The 21,840-nt window shown below is 34.1% G+C and overlaps 1 protein-coding gene and 1 long non-coding RNA gene across 6 annotated transcripts; both read right to left on the minus strand.

The window, feature by feature from the left end:
• Positions 1-577: 577 nt before the first annotated feature.
• On the minus strand, positions 578-1,053 carry LOC116118103 (auxin-responsive protein SAUR67-like). The gene has a single exon (XM_031404074.1). It carries the CDS (start codon positions 1,022-1,024, stop codon positions 578-580), a length of 447 nt encoding a protein of 148 aa, XP_031259934.1. The 5' UTR covers positions 1,025-1,053.
• Positions 1,054-6,876: 5,823 nt separating this feature from the next.
• LOC116118146 lies at positions 6,877-15,849 on the minus strand. Of its 5 annotated transcripts, none has more exons than XR_004126100.1 (11): positions 15,745-15,849; positions 13,503-13,740; positions 13,166-13,214; positions 11,371-11,457; positions 11,219-11,274; positions 10,064-10,147; positions 9,337-9,409; positions 8,879-8,980; positions 8,647-8,715; positions 7,245-7,472; positions 6,877-7,153 (listed from the first exon to the last, which is right to left on the minus strand). It is a non-coding gene; the product is annotated as an uncharacterized LOC116118146 (long non-coding RNA). The 5 variants fall into 5 exon arrangements; XR_004126103.1 differs by having other exon boundaries at positions 7,245-7,480; XR_004126101.1 differs by lacking the exon at positions 8,879-8,980.
• Positions 15,850-21,840: the final 5,991 nt, after the last annotated feature.

The following is a 21,840-nucleotide window of genomic DNA, read 5'->3' on the forward strand; positions in this document are numbered from 1 at the left end:
CCCTCAACGAGGATTTAGTGTTACAACTGGAACCTGTAGCAGTCCTCAAAAAAAGGAAACTTCTGAATGGACAGTGGGAGGTGCTGATTCAATGGAAAGGCTTAATGTCCTATGAAAACACATGGGAGGATTTTGACATTATTGACCACCAATTTCCTTCTTTCCACCTTGAGGACAAGGTGGTTCTCCTTGGGGAGGGTAATGATGAACAACCAAGAGGGCTGGTATACCGTAGGAAGAGCACGGGTAAAAAGCAGAGGAATAATTGCTGACATTTGTGCGTAAAAGGTTGAGTTTGTTACAANTAGCAACAACAATATTCCTTCAACTGAAGGTTTTGAATTGGGAATCGTAGTGTGAAATTAAGTGGTAGTCTATTGCAATACTGGGGTGGAGAGAGAACACACATTTCTCTGCATCTGAACAAAATATTGGCTCAGAAGAAGAAATGGAAGTCAATTCATCTCAAAAACAACTAAAAATTGAAGAAATTTTATGAACTTAATTTATATCAATCTATCAGTTTATCTCTGTACAATGTTCTGAACTGTTTACAAAAATCCAACTATGGTTGGCTTTAGAAGCTGTAGAGTAGTGATTGTTGGTTACTTTGCCCTTGGTGGAGATTTGAAGTTGGCAAACAGCGACCAGTAGCCAAGGACATGAGCAGTGCCTTCTCTAAATCTTTTGCCGCGTGCCTTTGGATCAAAGAGACTACATACTCCATGAAAACTGCATCGCAAGGCAATGTGATAGGTCTGCCACTTGGAGGTCCAAACTCATCTTCTGCCACTGCAAAGAGCTCTCTGATGATGTTGTTTTTAAGCCATTTTAAGGGAATCACAAAGCGCCTTTGATCAGCAGTGTATACAACAAAATGACCCTTCTCAGCCATTGAAGATGTGCTGTAACTCTCTGCTTCAACAACCCCAGTGGTTCTCAGCAATGAGATTCTTTTTCGCTTGCTTGCAGCCAGTTTCTGCCACTTCTTTGCTAATTTGATTAGCTTCTTTGGACTAATCATGTTGTTTCTTGATAACTAGAGAAACAGATCTTATGTTGTGTGAGAGAATTGTAGTGGATCTAAAGAACACTGAAATACTGTGTTTGTTATGGATTGAAGGCTACTGAACTGGTTTTTTTATATAGTCACAAGCCTAGAGACAGTCCACTTAATGCTGCTACGCTTATGTAGGGACTCAAGGGAGGCAAAACCATCTGATAGAAAGATAAGCATAGCTGTATAGGCAATTGGTCAATTCACTGGGTTGTGTTTATAATTTTACACATCAAGGTGGAGCCTTGCGAACAACAATTTCATGTTCTTCCTACTGGCGGTTTGATGGCATGTTGGTCCATATCTACTGGTGTTAGTGGCTCAAAATCACAGACCACATAATGCAGATATAATGGTCAACCTGGTAACATGAAGATGCATGTGACTATCTTATAAGCTTACAACAAAATTTGTCTTGGTGATTTAGTTGCATCAGACAGTGGGACAAACCATGTGTGAGCTGCCTAAATAGAAGAATCANTCCAAAATTTGCTAAGTCTTGATCAATTCCAGGGTACACACTCAACCAAACCCAAAACCTAAACTCAACCAAAGAACATGAATCATATATAAACTCATTTAGGGGCAATTGAGTAATCCTTTAGGCCATACCGTAAACAGTGGCTACGTATTTCAAGTGGGGTGTTACAGTAAGATAGTCCAACTTCTCGACCAATCTTCTATATTTCTCAGGATCTCCAAATAGTTCACCATCTTTCGTAAGCTGCAGATTAGGAACCATCGGAACACTACATGGCTTTGCCCCCAATTTTCCTGTCTCAGTTAATAAATTGAGCACATATTTCCTCTGAGAGAGGAATATACCTCGTTTTCTCCTTGTAATTTCAACCCCCAAGAAATACTTCAACATCCCTAAGTCTTTTGTGTGGAACTGGGTATGGAGAAAAGACTTAAGAGATGTGATGCCCACACTGTCACTCCCAGTAATAACAATATCATCCACATACACAACTAGAAGAATGATGCTAGATTCAGACCGTTTGTAGAAAACAGAATGGTCAGTTTTACATTTTAGCATACCAAATCTCTCAACAGCCTGACTAAACTTTCCAAACCAAGCACGAGGACTCTGTTTTAAACCATGTAGAGATTTGCAAAGATAACATACTTTCCCATACTCCCCTTGAGCAACAAACCCAGGAGGTTGCTCCATATATACCTCTTCCTAAAGATCGTCATGAAGAAAAGCATTCTTGATGTCTAGCTGATACAAAGGCCAATCATAAGTAGCTGCCATATAGATAAACAGCCGAATAGAGGTAAACCTAGCCACAGCGGAAAAAGTATCAGAATAATCAACTTCGTAAGTCTGAGCATATCCTTTAGCAACCAGACAAGCTTTTAGTCGAGCAACTGACCCATCTGGATTAACTTTAACTATAAACACTCATTTGCATCCAATTGCATGTTTCCCTGAAGGTAAATCTACCAATTTCCAAGTACCATTGTCATCTAAGGCACTCATTTCCTCTATCATTGCATTACGCTAACCAGGATGAGAAAGGGCTTCATGAACAGTTTTAGGGATAGTAATAGAATCAAAGGAAGCAATAAAGGAACATGATGCATGTGACAAATGATCATAAGAAACACAAGAAGAAACAGGATAAGTACACTGTCGTTTACCTTTTCGCAATGCAATAGGAAGATCATCACTTGAAACTGGATCGGATGACAAAGAAGTTGGTGCCGGACATGAAACAAGAGGAGGTGGATGACGAGAGTAAACTTTGATAGGAGCAAAAGCAGGATCAGAGATAGGAGCCGATGCAGGAAGCGTAGGAATTGTGACAGGGTCAGAGACAGATGCTAGTTCAGATATTGGTGTAGGGGAAGTGAAGGTATAAACTAACAAATCATCATTATCATCATCCTTTGGACGATCTGCAGGAGAAGAGGGAAAGTATGGTGTTTCTTCTAGAAAGGTAACATCAATGGAGACAAGATACTTATTAAGACTTGGACAATAACACCGATATCCTTTCTGAAGTCAAGAATAACCAAGAAAGACACATTTTAATGACTTGGGATCTAATTTAGTGACTGATGGTCGAACATCCCGAACAAAGCAAGTGCTACCAAATACCTTAGGTTCAAGAGGAAATAATGCTTTGTTAGGAAAAAGAATACTGTACGGGGTCTCACCATGAAGGACAGAAGACAACATGTGATTAATCAAAAAACAGGCGGTGGAAACGGCATCAGTCCAGAATGGTTTAGGAACATTCATTTGGAATAATAAGGCTCTGGCAGTTTCAAGAAGATGTCTGTTTTTCCGTTCTGCTATTTCGTTTTGAGATGGAGTATCAACACATGAAGTTTGATGAAGAATGCCATTCTGGGTCATGTAATTTTGAAAAGAAACTGATAGATATCCTTTTGCATTATCACTGCGCAATGTATGAACAGAAATATTGAATTGAGTTTTAATCTCAGCATAAAAAGCACAGAAATAAGAAAACAAATCAGAACGATTTTTCATTAAGAATAACCAAGTCATACGAGAGTAATTGTCCACAAATGTAACAAAATATCTAAAACTAGTTTTAGACAGAACTGGACAGGGACCCCAAACATCAGAGTGAACTAACTCAAAGGGAGAATTGGCTCTTTTATTGACCCTAGGACTAAAACTGACATGATGATGTTTAGCAAACTGACATGACTCACACTCTAATGTAGACACTTTATTAAACTGAGGACACAATCTCTTCAATGAAGGAAGAGATGGATGGCCCAAACGATAATGTGCTTGAAACGGGGATGCAACACTAGAACAAGCGACAGGTGTAGATTTTGGTCTGTCGAGAATGTATAAACCTCCAGATTCATGTCCTTTACCAATAATCTTCTTCATCGTAAGATCCTGAAACAAGCAATAATCGGGAAAGAATAAAACACAACAGTTAAGAGCACGAGTAAGTTGGCTAACAGAAATCAAATTGAAAGAAAAATCTAGTAAATGTAAGACATTTGACAAGGGAAGCTCTGGAGTAGGGGTAACTGTGCCAGACCCAAGAACGTAGGATGGTGACCTATCTGCTAAAGTCACATTCGAAAGGGTTTTTGATTAATAAGTAGCAAAGAGATAGGGATTACCTGACATGTGATCTGTTGCACTAGAGTCAATGACGAATTTGGAGGATAAGGAAAAGAGACATGTATTTGGCTTACCTGAGTCAGCCATAGCCGTGACAGGAGTAGGTGAAGCCTTTAATGATTCCTGATACAATAAAAACTTGGCAAATTCATCTGCAGAGATGAGAACTGACTGATCCGAAGTATCATTGATGGATGTAACATGGGCAGAGGGATTTCTTCTATTTCTGTTCTAAAGCTTTCTACAATCACGCTTCATGTGTCCTGGCTTATGGCAATAGTGACACACAATTCCTCCCATATTACTATTTGACCCTCCTCCTTTGTTGTCACTTCCAAATTGTGATCGCCCAGATTCATGGTCATTCTTTTGACTGACGAGAGCACTACTAAACTGAACCGGTGGGGTACCTTCTATGCGAAGTACCCTACTAAAGACATCCTGCAATGAAGAGATCTCTAGACTAGCTAGAACCTGAGACTTAGCAGTCTCAAATTCAGAAGGAAGACCTGCAAGAAAACTCATGACTGCCATTTGCTCCCGTTGTTTTTGTTGAACTTTGACATCAGCACTGAAGGGTAACAACATGTTCAACACTTCATAAGTCTTCTTAAACTCCATAAAATAAGTTGTAAGAGACTTATCTTGTTTCTCTGCACGGTAGAATGCCTTACACACTTCATAAATATGAGAAACATTCCCTTTTCCAGAATACAAAAACTCCAAATAATTCATTAGTTCTTTATTAAACTCACAATGATTAATTAGGCCAAGTACCTCACCGTCAATAAAGTTCCGTATTTGTAGAATCAACCGAGCATCATCCCGGAGCCATGTCTTTTTCGAATCATCCTCAGGTGGATCATCAGTCATATGATCATCTTTATCAATACTCCGCAAATACAGTATAATAGTTTTACGCCAATCATGGTAATTAGTTATACCAATGAGCTTATGTTTCCTGTAATTTTCGACATCGTCGGTATCATTTCCATCACTAGCTTTGTATCAGACATGTCTTAAACAGATGATAATCCCAATGCACACCAACAAACGGTTAAAACAAAGCAAACTAAATAAATTCCAATGACACACCAAATCAATCAACAGTCACCACCAACCAGAGGCCACAGCAAGCAAAAAACCAATAACCAAACGAAAACAAAGTGCCGAAAGATCACAACTAAGTCCTCAGAAATATCCAAACAAAGAACAGCAATGAACCAGTAAGAGATTACCCAATCCAGCACGAAAATGTGCTATAAAAGTACCGACGAAACAGACGAAGAGAATCAGAGAAGAAGTTAGCTGTGCACGCGCTCTCACGCACCGGCGCGTGTTACTGTTCACCGGAGTTTCGGCTGGCGCGTGGAGCTCACGCGCGATGATTCTGACGACCGGAACTCAGGGTTTTGCCGATTGGAGGCTTCTGAATCTCCCTTGGGTGGTGGTGTTGAACAAATCTCAACCTAAACAGGTTTTCCCAATTTGAAACCCAAACCCTAATATCCCAATTTTGAAACCCAAACCCTAATTTCCCAATTTTGAGACACAAACCCTAATTATCTTTTAAGGCTTTGATACCATGTAAAATAAACGTAATGAATATTCACACCCTTCTCATTCATAGCTTAAAATGATACATATTTATATACAATTCTAGTGTTCTAAACTAGGTATGTGATCAATCTAAATTAGGATAGAAGTGATCCCTATAATCAAGGATTTTAATGTGATCCCTATCATCTAGGAAGTCATATACATCTGTAACAGGAATTTATATTAAGTGGCAGATGATACATACAACAATTTTATCCAAACATAACTAGATATATAAAGAAATGAAAGCATTAGTAAAAGCTTTCAGAATTTCACTACTTAAATTTACAACTTACATATTATTATGTCATAATATGGTTAGAAGTAGAGCTTGAAAAATATTATTGGACCCTTACATAAGCTTTTAGGTCACGTTGCAACTTAGGCATTGGATAGGACCTATACATAAGCTTTAAGGTCACACTGTAACTTAAATGACATTAGAATGAAGTTAAAATGATCTTTGTCTTTGGATCCTCCTATTAATTTAATTATGATTAGTCGTGTTTATGATTATGATTGTATTTGTACTTATGTTGGTCCACACGTAAGTGCATGTGGGTGGATGTGGTAGAGCTTTAATACTATAGTACAGCTCTTACCTATAGGTTTAAATTTTTACGTAAAGTTGTAAATAAACAAGAATCAGAACCAAGTGGACCAAGTATTCCTCTGTTTGAATCCTTCTATCCTAATAGTCATGTTTGTCATTATGATTGGTTCTGGTTATGTTTGATACATGCTCTTACTTAGCAGATTAAACTTTCTATAACAAGAACACAACAAAAAGCCAAGGAACTTTATCTTCTCCTAAAATTGACCACATTGTGGATGTATGTCCACGTAAAATTTGAGGTGAGTCATTAGGTGATTAAAAAGTCAACTTCTTTTTGAATTCATAGGATATAGAACTTACCGAGCGAGCATCTGGAAGAAGATTACCAAGATGACGATTAGCAACACGACTGAAAGTTTCATAGTTTTCAGGAACTCCGCATCCTTCAGAATTTATCTTCTCTATAATCATTTCAATGCTCTCTCCCCCCTCTATTAAACAATTTTAGAATTTATCTAGCATGCAGGAAAAAGTTATGCTCTGTATGGCACATGCCTCCGTAACTAGAAAATAAACACATTTTAAGCGTGCATTTGCTTCTTGAGATGTCCATGTTCTTAAGATATTAAAATCTACCAAAGATTGCATTTTGTTGACAATTGATATGCCATTGAAAATCATGACAAAAGAACTGCAATTGCTACTAGGACTTTTGGCTGTAGAACAACCAAGTTTAAGGGAAAAGTGAAGCTGTAAAACAAACTTAGGACGTTATTGCAACCTCCCCACCTGCAATTTCAACTAAGTCAACACCAGTAACCTGCAAGACGAAATTCTTTTTTTGTTATTTTCTTTTTTTATTTAAAGAAACATAAAAAAGAATTCTATTAATAACATAAATAAAGACAAACCTGCATTCCAATCTCCATGACTTCTGTAATTCCTTCTCATGACTTGTATAATTTGCTACAAAAAATCCCCAGTACTTTGTGTATGTATACCAATCACTTGAAGTATTTGGAAGAAATTCAGCCGGTAAAATAATAGTAACAAGTTAAACCTGGAGCCCAATTGGTGTTGTGGTCTTCCCCGTCTTAGATACTTACCCAGCACAACCTCCGTATCTTGCAGTCAACTACCTAGTAAACTATAGTTTTATTAATATGTAGGCTATACTCCAAATAAGACCAATCTTAATATATAAAGTTTTCATGGACATAGATTTTAAAGCTAAAAGGTTTAGATATTTAAGCTCCATTAGCATATCACAATATTTATATTGAACATCAAATCAAGGTCCATTTATTGCCCTAAGCCTCATAAAACTCACTAGCATGCATGTCAAAATATTTATATAGAACATCAAATCAAGGTCCATTGATTGTCCTAATCTAAGCCTCAAAATATTTCACTGACATCCATCTCCCAATGGAGAAAAGGAGTTCATAAATCCAAGTGATAAGCACGTTAAACCGTCACCAATCGAAGTCCTAGTAAGTATTCCAAATAATGAAACAAAGCTGACAACACAACAAATTATAAAGGAAAAATATTAAAGAAAAAAATTAGGGGATATTTGTGCTACAGATGTTTGGCAACTATACAGTCCAATTGAACTCATAAAATGCAGATTATTCTACAATAGTTTAGGTAATAAAGGTATATAAGACAATAATATTTAATTTTTGACAAAAAATTGTTAAAACATAGCTTCGAGAGAGTTTTAGAACTTTACATAAACACTCATAAATCTTGTTTTATACATCAATATACTAGTGTTTTGGAAAGAGGGAGAGGCCTTTCTTGCAAAGTTTTTCTTTTCTTTAATGAATATTTACTTACCCCAAATGTATATATATATATATACACACACACACTAGTGTTTCCGATCAAAAAAGAAAAGAAAAAAAACATAGCTCATAAAGTATTTTCATGCATGAAGGATAATTCAAGATATTAATTGAACAAAATATTTGCTTGACTGATTATTAACAATACTCATCTGAAAGATTATGCTATCCTTAGGGACTTGATCATTTTGTCAATCAATCAAATTGAAACGCAAACTGTATCAAGGAAAATGAGAATAGTCCAAAACAATTGGACAGAAAAACTGGAGAGAAACATAACAAGTATCAAACTAATTCAATCAATGTCACAAGAAAAAAAAAGATTCAAAATTACAAAGATCTGCATCAGTTATTAAATTACAAGACCATGATCTAACTTTAAACTAAAGAGCTCAGAAATGTAAGAAATACTTGACCCCAAAGAATAAATACAAAGTGCTAGACAAAACGAAACAGAGATCACCTTTGCAAAACTTCCATGAGGTAATTCTGTGCTTTCATCTTCTGAAGGAACCCTAACTCCACCATCAGTCTAAAAATAAAAGAGTAACACAACCTTAATACAACCAAAAATAATAATTATAATAACAATAATAATAAAAACATGACATTATCAGGAGTTGAAAAACATGTGCAAAAGAAACAAATCTCCATTAGTAAGACAATAATTTGCTTAAGGTGACTTAATTACCCACCAAGTAAGCTCAGAATCTGAGCACTTTAGTAGAGCTTCTCTCTCAAGATGCAATGTAAAGACTTTATTAGATACTTTTGTCTTTGAAAAAACTAGAGCACGCCTATAAAAAAGCAAGCAAGTCATTGCCTCATTGAAAAAATAAATACTCATTCATTGAGAGAGAAGGGGAGAGAGGAAAAAAAAGAAGTTTAAGAGAGACAGATGCAATCGGTCCTCCATATCCAAACATGCCAAAAAAGGTTGTATTGTCATCGAAAGAAACAAAGAATCTTGTAAACAAAAAGAGTGACAACTTCCAATAGAGAATATGACTAATATCAAAGTTAATATTGGAAACTAGGACAGACAGTGAAGGAAATACCGCATATTTATCTGTAGTAAAAAAAGCAATACTACTAAATATATGTAAATAATATAAAGGCAAGATACTAAAATATTCACAAGATTACACTTTACCTTTAAGTATGGAGGTTTGCCTTCTACACCATGTTCTCAAGAAGTCCTGTTAAGTGAAGCACTCGTCTTTTCCCTAAACATATGAACCATGAATAATATATAATCCAAGGCTGAGGTAGCCATGATAATTAGGAAAAAACCTCATGTAAATCAGAGATGTGTTAAAAATGTGCACCGTGGGGAAAGAACAATTATATCCAACATTAAATGTAACTATTATTTGGAAATTACATAAATATAAAACACAACATGCAAGAAAATCAATGAATGCTTATGCAGTCTACCCTAGTCAGATATTCTTACAAATTCATATATGAAACCAATAGCCTGTACTAAGTAGCTATTCTTTCTTGTTAGTCTTTCCTTGTCCTGTCTCCCAAATATTTGGTTTCTGGTGGAGAGATAGACAGGAAGTTGTTCCTCTACCTAGTTGTAAGCTTATGTTCCTATTTCCAAACAAACTAATTTTTTCTTCTTATCATATATAAAAAGTAAACCTCTTGGAAATTTGTCTTTCCTACATTTTTAAGGAACTACATCAATATTCAACGAAATTGTAAAATAAATAAGCCAAAGCTGAAAATGTGGTAGTAAAAAATTTTCCTTTTCCTTACTGTCAAAAAATGAAGCTTAATCCCTGTTCCAACCTCTGAAATATCCAACAACCACACATAGGCACTAAAAGAAGAAGGAAGTTTGTAAGTAAATATTGAAATCTATAGCATACCACTTAACTACAGAGTTTTCTTCACTGCTATCTATTCCTGGGCCAATGTCAAAAATTGATACCCTATCCTCCACAATATGCACACTGCGAAGATATTAAAATGAACCCAATTGAAAAGCAAATAAAGAACTAGTTATAAGCAGATATATAGGTGCTCAATTTCTTGACTCCTACACGTCAACTGAAGGAGATCTTCATCACAAAGGGTAAAACTCTAGGGCAACCACTGAACCATTGATATATGCAATTTAACACCAATAAAGTATACTTAAAACTATTTCTACTACGAAGAGCAATAAGGGCTTTAAGCAAATTTTTATATATGAGATCATTTACTAATACTTTTGAAAATACATGTTTCATATAAAATATAAATGAAAAAAGTTTAGAAAAAAAATAATGTAAACACAATAAGATGATAGAATACTACAGCATGATAAAATTGTATGACAATATCAACTTTGTCCCATTGGTTGAAAACTGAGGACATCACTTAGACTGAAACAATATGATATCGAGTTCTGTCCTTTCTTGGTGGAATAAGCGGAAAGCACATTTAATCTAGGGAGAGATATATGGAACTGACAGAATTAATATCTAGATGAGAATGGCCACACAACTTATTAAAGTTATTTTGGTTATTTTATAAATAAAAGTAATGAAAACCAAACAATGGAAAAAAAAAGTGTTCTTCAGAGTGACGATTTTTTTTCTTGCTCTCATTTGTATTATTCTGCTCATAAGAATTTTTATGTTATGGTACATGATAATTTTTTTTCTAAAAACTAGTTTATATATATTTATCTTTTTCGAGGTCAAACCTTACTGTTTCTATTTGCAATGAAGTGAACAATAAACAAAAGCATTCTGAAAAATAATGGAATTTATCTATTGTTTCTATTTGCAATGAAATGAACGATAAACAAAAGCATTCTGAAAAATAATGGAATTTATCTATTCACATATGAACAAATTAATTTGCATGCCCACTAGGCTAGTTTGATGATAACAGATTTGAAGTTCACGCTGTAAAGAATTGGAAAAGTAGAAATATGCTGTAAATAGCATGAAAATCAAGTATATACAAAACAAACACATAAAAGTAAATATAATAGGTAGCAAAGCAAAAATATGGTCATCATACAAATGTCATACCTAATTAATCTCCTATCATTTTCACCATTGGTCGATATGGCTTGCATGGAATTATCCTGGTACATGGGCAATAGAGAATAAGCGACTACATAAACCAAAAAGCCAAAAAGCCAAAACTTCTTTAATTCTTTCAATTGCATCCAACAACATACAATCAAATCTGCAAGCACAGTTTCAAAAGTGTATTCTTCTGGCCACTCCATTAATGGATCAGTATCCGGCATCAAATCCCACATGCTCTATAAACAAACCAGTCCATCACAAAACTGAATAAAATTTCTTCATCAAGCGCATAAAAGATGAACAAAGAACCACAATGAATGTTCAAAATCAATAAAGCAAAAATATGTAAAAAGTCAAAAATATTAAGAATTACTAAACTCAAAAGTATTGGAAATCTCACTGGACCCATCCTAATGAAGAAATAAACAAATTAAAGCATCACTTAATCCTGACATGAAAACTCTTATAATCAAACAGCGTAAACACTTAGACTACAAATACTCACATCTAGCCGTAAAATATGGTACCTATGTGGCTTGAACTTCCCAAAGTCCATTATGTTTCGTATCTTATTCTTGTAGGCATCTTCAAGGTACAACCCTTCATTTTTCCAATTTACCGTTCTTTTCTGACTCATTGATTTGCATTCTTGCCAAGCCCGAAAATACTCACCTTTCACCAACTTAATGAAGTCGAAAGGACATTCAGAGGATGGGGTCCCATAGAGTTAATTCTACACTAGCCCCATTTGGCAGTAGAATTTTAAATTTATATTTCCTCCCTCCAATACCATCATCTTCCTCCAATGCTCTTTTTTTCACACTCTAGGATGCACTTGGTCGTTCCATAGTTAAAAATTTTTGAATTCTAATATTGCATCATAATTACAAAAAATAAAATAAAACGATTAATTTTCACATGCACATCTCAAAAAGAAAAAATAAATGCAATAGTTATTATAAAAGAATTAAATAAATTCCATTACTAACCCTGATTGGAAAATAAAATAAAATAAATCATCAATTTTCTCCTATGATACACATAATTACTAAATACAATTACTTGCAAGGAAATCAACCGAAATTATATTGCACATTGCAAAAATTTATCTTATAATCAAATTAATTCTACCTAATTTAAATTCCTAATTGCAAACATTGTGAAATAAAGTGAATTTAAGTTGAATGGATGACGAAATAATTATAATCAAAACCATTATAGCTCAATTAAATTTACAACTATAATATATCAAAACGTAACAATTATAACGTCACACCTTAATTTAGCAATACCCCTAAATCAGTAAATCATAACTCAAGAAAGAAAACCAAACCCTCAAATTTCCTCTTTGTTCTTTTGGATTATTTTAGTTCCTGTAAATTTTCAACAATAAAAACAATAATCACAAAACAGCTAAAATCACTTTGATAAATGGAAAAATTTTCCTAAAAAAATAAATTACAATGTCTCTATTAACTATAAATGCTCACTTACCAAAGCACATGTGGAAAAAGGAGCATCTCCAATTATAATATATATTTCAATTCGGCAAACAAAATTTGATCCTTGCTGTAGCTATCAACCTTCATTAACCTGTCTTACCATTTTTAGATGCTCTAACAGGTGCTATAATTAACTGCTCGCATGTACCTATCTAATTCTATTCTTGCCTAACAATGCGTCTGAACTACCTGGCATTAACTAAGCACCTATCAGCTCAAAACTATCCTAAGCTAGCATAAAAAACTATTATAGCAATTCAATATGATTGTAGTAATATACAAGCCATTGTTAGCACTTTTCTCAATCTCAAAACCATCCCAAGATGACATAAAATAACTATTATATCAATTCAATATGATTGGAGTAATATACAAGCCATTATTAGCATTTTTCTCAAGAATTATGTCAAGTAGTGAAAGTAATTTTTATAACAGTCATTACCGTTCATTATAGCCTTCACCATGAAAGTTTTTCAAACAGCTCTCCATGACTGCAAAAATGAAATTTCAAATATTATCTTGTTCATCTAAATTCAAATATACACCATCAGCAAGTGTCAACGCCAATGTGACATATTCCTATTTCTTATTTCAGTAAGCCACAAGAAATAGCATCTTCGGTAGATATGGTAAACGTCTACACTCAAGTCACACTACACTACAAACTCACATATACAAATGATAAAAAAGCTGAATTTTTCAATTCTAAGCGCTAAAAGATTGTATTATCATAATGAAGGAAAAAAGTAGTGGATAAAGAACTGATGGCTATAGCATACCTATTTGATCATCTTTTGCTAAAATCTATGTCATGCAAGTTGCACCAAGCCCTCCTTGCACCCTGATTATATGGTCATTTCAAACAAAACGAGACATGGCCACCATTTGTTTCCTTCTCAAACCAGGACTAGCTGCTACACATTCAAACTGTTACTGCAGTTCCTGATACAATGATATTTGCATGACTGCCCAAGGAGACGAGCCAATTCAAAACAAAACTTCGATGTGTCCATTAACCTGATGAAAGTAAAAAAAAAAAAAAACTATGGTTAAACAACCAGTTAAGAGAACAAGATATGAAAACACACTAAGGCCAAATTCTCCATGAAATTTGCTAAAATTGGTAAAACCCTGTTGCATTGAAAAAGTGACACCAGAAACCATACCAAATAAATTAGACTTAAGGGATGCACAATGAACTATTTTCTCCAATAGTATATGAAAAATCACAACCAGAAACATTTAAATCCATCCAGAAAAGAAAAAATACAACCACTGATTCTAGTAAGGCCAGAGTGTTTTTTTCAAAGGAATACAAAATATGATTAAATAAATATCATGAACTTGCCACTTTAAAATAACCCTAGACAGGAGAAACCGTAAACGAAATTTAGCTTATTGAAAAATGTTTCCCCATATTCATCATCATAAGAACATCATAAAATGCATCGTAAAAGTCACATAAAGACCCCAATAATAATTTTCTAAAGTCAATTTAACAAAAGAGTTGAGATAAACAGACACTACACTCAATGAAATAAAAAACAATAATTTACTTCTAAACCAGTAAAACCAATCTTCAAACAAGAACAATAAGCAGATCATTAGACTCTCAATAGAAGCCATATATCGAACCATGCTCCAACATTAATCACAAGCTTGGGTGGCTTCTAGAACCATGCACAAAATCTGATTTGTGCATCCCTAACTCAATAAAATCAGACATACTTAAGTCCATCAATTTTTTAACATTGTACCATTATAATGGTGAGGAAGATATACGTACAATTACAAGATCAATATTTAATTTAAGTTCGACCATCATAAACACATACTTTTCACTAAAATGCAGGAGAGCATTTGAAGCATTGTTTAACAAGCCTATAACAGTTTCAAAATCAAGAAATCAACTAGCAATTAAACTTATAACATGGCCACCACAATTCCTGCAAAAAGACAAAAGACCTGAAAACTAAAAGTAGATATGATTTCAATTAATTAAAAAGTCCAATAACAAGAAAAAGAAATTAATCTTTTGTCTAATACAGAAGGAAAAAGAAGTAATAAGAATGCTTTATCCTAGTTTTCTTGCCACTACTCACCTGTGCACACAAAAAGAAAAAAATCAAATTAAATTTCTAGATTGTTGTTGCTTGTTGTACAATTCACTGTAACTCATTTCTCTATCAAGATACTGAAACTTGAGGCGAATAGTGTTTAGTCATTCATAGAACTTCTCTACAATCTGCCCCTTTTATACAAAGAATTCAGACTGTGAAGCTAACTCACTTAGGTTTATGAAGTGATATATAATAAATAAAGCAAGCTGAAGAATAAAATTATGAATTCTAGCAAAAAACTAAATTCCAAAGTAGAAAACTAAGAAAGCAAGCCAAGGGTACAAAAACTAAATCTGGAAAAATTAAGAAACCCATAGTACAATTTTCAAGCAACTACCATAATATTCTTACCACTGCAATTTTCAAACCAGATTGCAGTAGGACTTTAAAGCCACTGCCTTTTTCAAGCAACTACCACTATTATCCTTACCACAATATCCGGTAAAAAACTTCAAATGAGTTCTCTCAATGCCTAGATGCCTTCATGTGATATATAATAAATAAAGCAAGTTGAAGAAAAAAATTATGAATTCTACCAAAAACTGAAATTCTAAAGTACGAAATGTAAGAAAGCAAGCCAAGGGTATAGAAACTGAAAATGAACAATTAAAAACCCATAGTGCAAAGTTTTTCCAGCTTAAAAACCGAAGTAAATTTTTTCCTACCATATTGCAGTAGGACTTTAAAGTCATTGGCTTTTTAAAGCAAATCCCACTATTATCCTTACCACAATATTCAGTAAAAAACTTCAAGAGAGTTCTCTCATCACCTAGATGCCTTTATGAAGTGATATATATAATAAATAAAGCTTAAGTTCCAAAGTAGAAAATCTAAGAAAGCAAGCCGAGGGTACAGAAACTGAAAATGGAACAATTAAAAACCGAAGTAAATTTTTTCCTACCATTATTGTAGTAGGACCTTAATGCCGTTGGCTTTTCCAAGCAACTCCCACTATTATCCTTATCACAATATTCAGTAGAAAACATCAAATGAGTTCTCTCATTGCCTAGATGCCTACAGGAGGAATAACAAGAAGATATTGTCAATATTCTGCTCTCACTTAAAGAAGTACATCATCATTTCTAGATTTAAGACCAACCTTCGTATTGTTCTATATATTCCCATAGCCAATTTCATGAAAGCTATGACAAACATAATCTTCAATAGATACAGCAAAAGTCTCAACTCAATATTACACTCTTCTAGAATTGACAAGAAATATCTAAAAGTAAATTAGTCAAAATTAGACTAATAATACAAATTCAAAATAGAAACTATTTACTATTTCCAACATTTCCACCACTGTGACATTGTTGTATATCTCCATTCCCCATTTCGCAAAAGCTACAACAAAAATTCAATGGAATTTAAATTAACAAAATGTCTAAAAATTGAATCCACTTAGTCACCAAAAAGCAAACTCTAATCACAAAGAAACTATGTAAAAACTTTCTTTTTAACAAATAGAGCATTTTTCCCAAAAAACAAAACAGAGATTTGAAATAACAGAATAAATAGAAGTACCAAACATAGCGTTTCATTGCTTTAATAATTAAAGTTCCAATCATCAAGAATAGCTTTGAGCTCTTTAAGGTTTGACAATGGACAGCTATAGTTCAAGCGAGAATTCCAAAATAAAAAAAACAAAGATCAAATTGGGGTGCTGAATCCACGTTGATCGAGACCTAAAAGGAAGCAGTCTTAATAAAGAAAAATAGCTGGCAGTAAAAAGAAAAACATGGGTCTGAAATAATACAAATCTGGAAGTATGAAGTATAGCAATTCACTGATTTTTTAAACATAAAAAATATGTTCAAGTTCCAAACAATAAGGAAAGCTTCAAGTTCCTTTGTACTTAATAAAAGAAAAAAAATTGGAAAGCCATAGATTGAGTGAAAACTTAAAATGAAGAAATCAAACATACCAAGGGTGCTGAATCCACGTTGATCGAGACCTAAAAGGTAGCAGTCCTGATAAAGAAAAATAGCTAGCAGTAAAAAGAAAAACAAGGGTCTGAAATAATAGAAATCTGGAAGTATGAGATATAGCAATTCATTTGATTTTTTAAACATAACCAATATGATTCAGGTTCCAAACAATAAGGAAGCACTTTAAAATGAAGAAACCAAACATACCAAGGGTGCTAAATTCACATTGACGTAGACCTATAAGGTAACAGTCCTGAGAATGAAAAGTTGTAGGTAGTACAATGCAAAACATGGAACTGAAATAATAGAAAATTTGGAAAAATGAAATAAGGTGGAATCATAGCTATCTGAACATCACCAAAAGACCCAATTTCCAATCATTAAGGAAAGCTTTGAGCCCTTTAAGCTTTCTTCTAAAAAAATCATAGATCGCCATGGATCTGATCCAAATCCAACAACAAAATACGCCATAAATCCAAGTTGAAATTCGGCTAAACACAAAAAAAGAACAAACTCACACTTGCAAATTCGGACCAAGACAAGTCTAAAGGAATTGCTCCACTAACTTGAATTGATTCATTATCAAATCCCTTTGCCAAGACTTCGATAAAGAATACACAATCAAGAACACAAAAGTTCTCTCAAATGGATAAATCAATTTCATATATTTCCAAAAACAAAAATGATACAATAGAATAGTTACTCTTATATAGGCAAATACAAAGATAAAAAAATAAATTACAAATACAAGAAAATGGAATAAAAATAGCTAAATATTACAAGCCATTCATTCAAAAAGTAGGGTCATGGACATTTAATGCAAAAGAGACAATTCCCTAATTCTAGTATCTATGTCTTTAACCACCCCATTTGTTGTCTAAGCTTGCTTCCATTAGATCAAAAGCTAATCAATAGTCCTAATTAAGTCTACCAATAAGGGTGTAAGAATTTGAGCCTTTAGAATCATGCAAAATGATCGAATAAGGGGTCATTTGGACTTTCCCCTTTGTAATGCAAATTGGGCCGAATTTGACAATTTGAACATTTGGGCTTCTTTCTTAGTGGACTTAAGCTTCCCTTGTTGTGCTTGGACTTAGAGTAGCTTGGGCCGAAATGTTTGGACTCTGTCCCTCCTTGGAACTTGCTTGGGCCAAATAGCCTAAATTATTTTCCACATTCCACAAACTAAGTGTTTTAGGACTTTGAGTGAATTTCTTCAATTTAACCGAATTAGCAAGTGTTTTAGGACTTGCAATTCCTTGTCCACTCATGTTTATGTAAGGAAATGATCAAGCTTATGGCAGCAGAAAACAAAAATTATAAAGCACAGATCGTTCTCATTGAACCAAAATCAGGACACAAATTATAGAGTTTATATGTTAAATCAAAATCCGCAGTAATATGAACAATTAGAGTAGAGTTTAGAGTTCATACGCCCGTTTGGAGGCTCCTCCAAACTTGTCTCTGACTGGGTTCGGTACCGATGCAAGAGTAGGATCGAACCAACGATAATTCACACATCAAGAACCAAATCAAGAATCAAGAAATTTTGATTCAATGAAAAACAAGGTTAGTGCGAGACTTAGGAGAGGGTTGTGTATTCTTTTCTTTCATGTAAAAATGATTGAATGAATTATCTCTTCTTAATTCACAAAACATTGCACTTATATAGTGCACATAAAACCCTATTCCATCATGGAATAGGCTTGGGCTTCATCTCAAACAACTCTTATATCCAAACACTCCCAATCATGATATTTTAATTATAATTATTATTATTTTCAATTAAACTCAATTAATGTATTTATAGAAATACATTAACATATAATTAATAACAATAATCCATTTAAATATATATTTAAATATAATCTCACTTATTTAATTTTAATATCAAATTAAATATATGCAACAACCTCAGCAAATTTAATTGCCCTGTAAGATTACCAAAATACCCTTTCGCCCAAAAAGACGAAAATGTCTCTTACACAAACTGATTCTTAAATTATATTCTATGTGTGTGACCCATAGGCTCTTCATCATACCGTCAGTGTATAGTATCGCGATTAACACCAATTAATTGTCGCACTACACACAAACCAAGATTGACCCCTAGCAAAACATCATGGCCACCTGATAGATTCGGATTCAGCAAAGCAGTTACCTGTCAACGATATGGCTACCGTACAATCAAATCCTTTCATCATCTATTATCTAATCGAGACTGAAGTACAGACATATTGTCAACCTCTATTACTCTTGATATGTGTGTATTTAGTTACTAGACCACTTATATTAAACAACTACTCAATCCCACTGTGGCTACAGTTTTAGTATTATTACCATTTACTGAATTGCATCATGAGATAACTTCTCCGGTACCTAGGAGTGATGAATCCTCTGTCGATCTACCATAGTCTTGATACACTCCTTATGCAACCAATTACTACTGTATTGACAGCTTTGAATAGAACTGCGTTAGACTAGTATCAAACTACACCAATCGGTGCACAAGGCACTCCGGTGATCTCAAGTTTAAGGATCACATGCACCACCGTTCGTTAGAAGATTTATTCTATAGACACTGGGGTTACCATCTATATGGAATCCTCTGGTGGGTTAGTCTAGTGAACTTGCCTACAACAAGCACCCATGTGCTGCACCAGGTTGTCAGCAAACAACCTTGACAAGTGAGATCAGTCACTGACTTTCGATAGGGTCGTTCAACACTATGATAACGTTACCGTATTAGTTGTGCCTTTGGTCAGAATAATACTGGAGCTAAGGTTATTGTGCCTTTAGTCAGAATAATACTGGGGCTAAAGATATTTCTAAAATGACCACCACATGTGCTCATAGGGTTTTCACTATCAAAATTTGAAACACTTGATACCCTTGTCACAATTCTACCATTCTAAAGACATATATCAATACATATAGATATGATTTACACGATATATAATAAAAATGTTTTTTATTAATCAATGAACATTATTACAAAGAGTCAATTCTACAATAATTGATAGGCTCTAGGGCACTTACTCTAACAGTTTACATGTGTTTTAGGACTTGTAAACGTATTAGGATTGAGTGCCAATACTAAAATGAAGAAACCAAAGATCAAAATTACGGTGTTAAATCCACATTGACTCAGACCTAAAAAGATAGCAATCTTGAGAAAGAGAAATTTTTGGTAGTAAAAATTAAGGATAAATAACAAGCTCTCTTTGTGTAAGTAAAAAGAAAAGGATAAGGCTTCATAATAGAAATGGTCACACATCTAAAGATGCTATAATATAAACCTCAATGGATCAAGAATGGGAATTCATTAGGCAACCAAATAATTCAAAGATTTTATACTCAACGATCCAATATATTCTGATATCAAGCATAGAAGACATTCTTCATGGATAAACACCTATATATCAAACTGACATACCCTTTAGGCTTTCATAGCAACTAATTATACAAAAATTAAACAATTGTATGCCATAGTAATAACAAAATGTTTACCATTATACTATTGTTCACATAGAAATAAAAATAAAAGAACTGAGCTATACTCAAACTATAACAAACTAAGACCTAGCTGAAATTTACTGATTAAATGTTTGACCTGAGTACATATTACTAACGCGTGATACAAAGATGACAAACATTATAAAAGTGGAAATGTTAAAATCACTTAAGCTTCAATTAAAACATACTTAATTATCAGCACCAAACAATGAGTCATAAACCATTTAAAACAAATCATCATAAAAGATCAATCAAGTTGGATGCAAGGTTAGAAACTTCTTGAAGTTTTTAATTCCATATTCGACAAGAACTTTGAAGGTTTCTAAAAAAAATAAAACTCAGGCTGAGCTCATTAAGAAATTGGAGAAGTATGATAAGAAAATAAAAAGAAAGATAGTGAGACTACTGTAGAATTTCTACTTACTGCCACACTAAAACTGCCAACCCCATTAAAAAACCACCAGAATAAGAAGCAAATTAAATTTAAAACTTGCTCCATCTAGAAGAAATACATCAGACCATAGACCATCAATTAGCACTAACCAGTATTTCTTGAACAACGTAGTAAACCTTGACAAACAGACATAATTGACTCAATAACAGGACATAACACTCACAAAACAATTTTCAACTATTGAATAAAACATTACAAATTAACCGACAATGAAAATACCTATGAAGAAAACTAGAAATAGCAAAAATAACCCCTAAGACTGCTCAGAGAAACAAGTGAAGAATAGATAAGGAGAAACAAGAGAACCTATATACAAAAATTAGAAGGCATACAAACTACAAAGTAATAGCTTCTCTCTTTTCCCCCAATTCTTGCAAAACAAGCTGACACCGGGGTCAGTGTAATTCTCATTAAAGCCATTCTTCTCTGGGGTGAGTGAAGAGAGCAAACAAGCTCTTTTGCTGATCCTTGGGTATCAAGAAGGAAAGCTACCAATGAAGTATTTGGGTGTCCCTCTCATAACCAAAAAGCTTTTTCTTGCTGATTGCAAACCTTTGGGAGACAAAATCTTGGCTTGCATTCAATCTTGGCGGAGCAAATTCCTCTCCTATGCTGGTCGGGTAATTCTCATTAAAGTCATTCTTTTTAGTATTCAAGTTTATTGGTCATCTACTTTCGTGCTCCCTTCAAAGATCCTCAATGAAATTGATGCTACGTTAAGGGCTTTCCTTTGGTCTGGGAGTGACATGAAAACCTCAAAGGCCAAAGTTGCATCGGAAGAGGTTTGTGGCCCAGTTGAAGAAGGTGGGTTAGGGATTGTGAGAGCTAAAGATTGGAATAAGGCAGTCATAATGAGGCATGTTTGGAGCCTTAATCAAATACATAGTGGCTCTAGATGGGTTAAGTGGATCAAAGCAACCTACTTGGCAAGGAAGAGCTTTTGGGAGATTCTTATACCTTGGATGCTTCTTAGGCTTGGAGGAGCATTTTGAAGCTTAGAAGGGAAGCTAGAGAGCACATCAAAGCCATCATTGGAAATGGTCAAGCAACTTATGTTTGGCATGATAATTGACACCCAAGAGGCCCTCTCAATGATAGA

This window comes from Pistacia vera, unplaced genomic scaffold (assembly GCF_008641045.1).
Source record: "Pistacia vera cultivar Batoury unplaced genomic scaffold, PisVer_v2 Contig838, whole genome shotgun sequence".
Classification (NCBI taxonomy): Eukaryota; Viridiplantae; Streptophyta; class Magnoliopsida; order Sapindales; family Anacardiaceae; genus Pistacia; species Pistacia vera.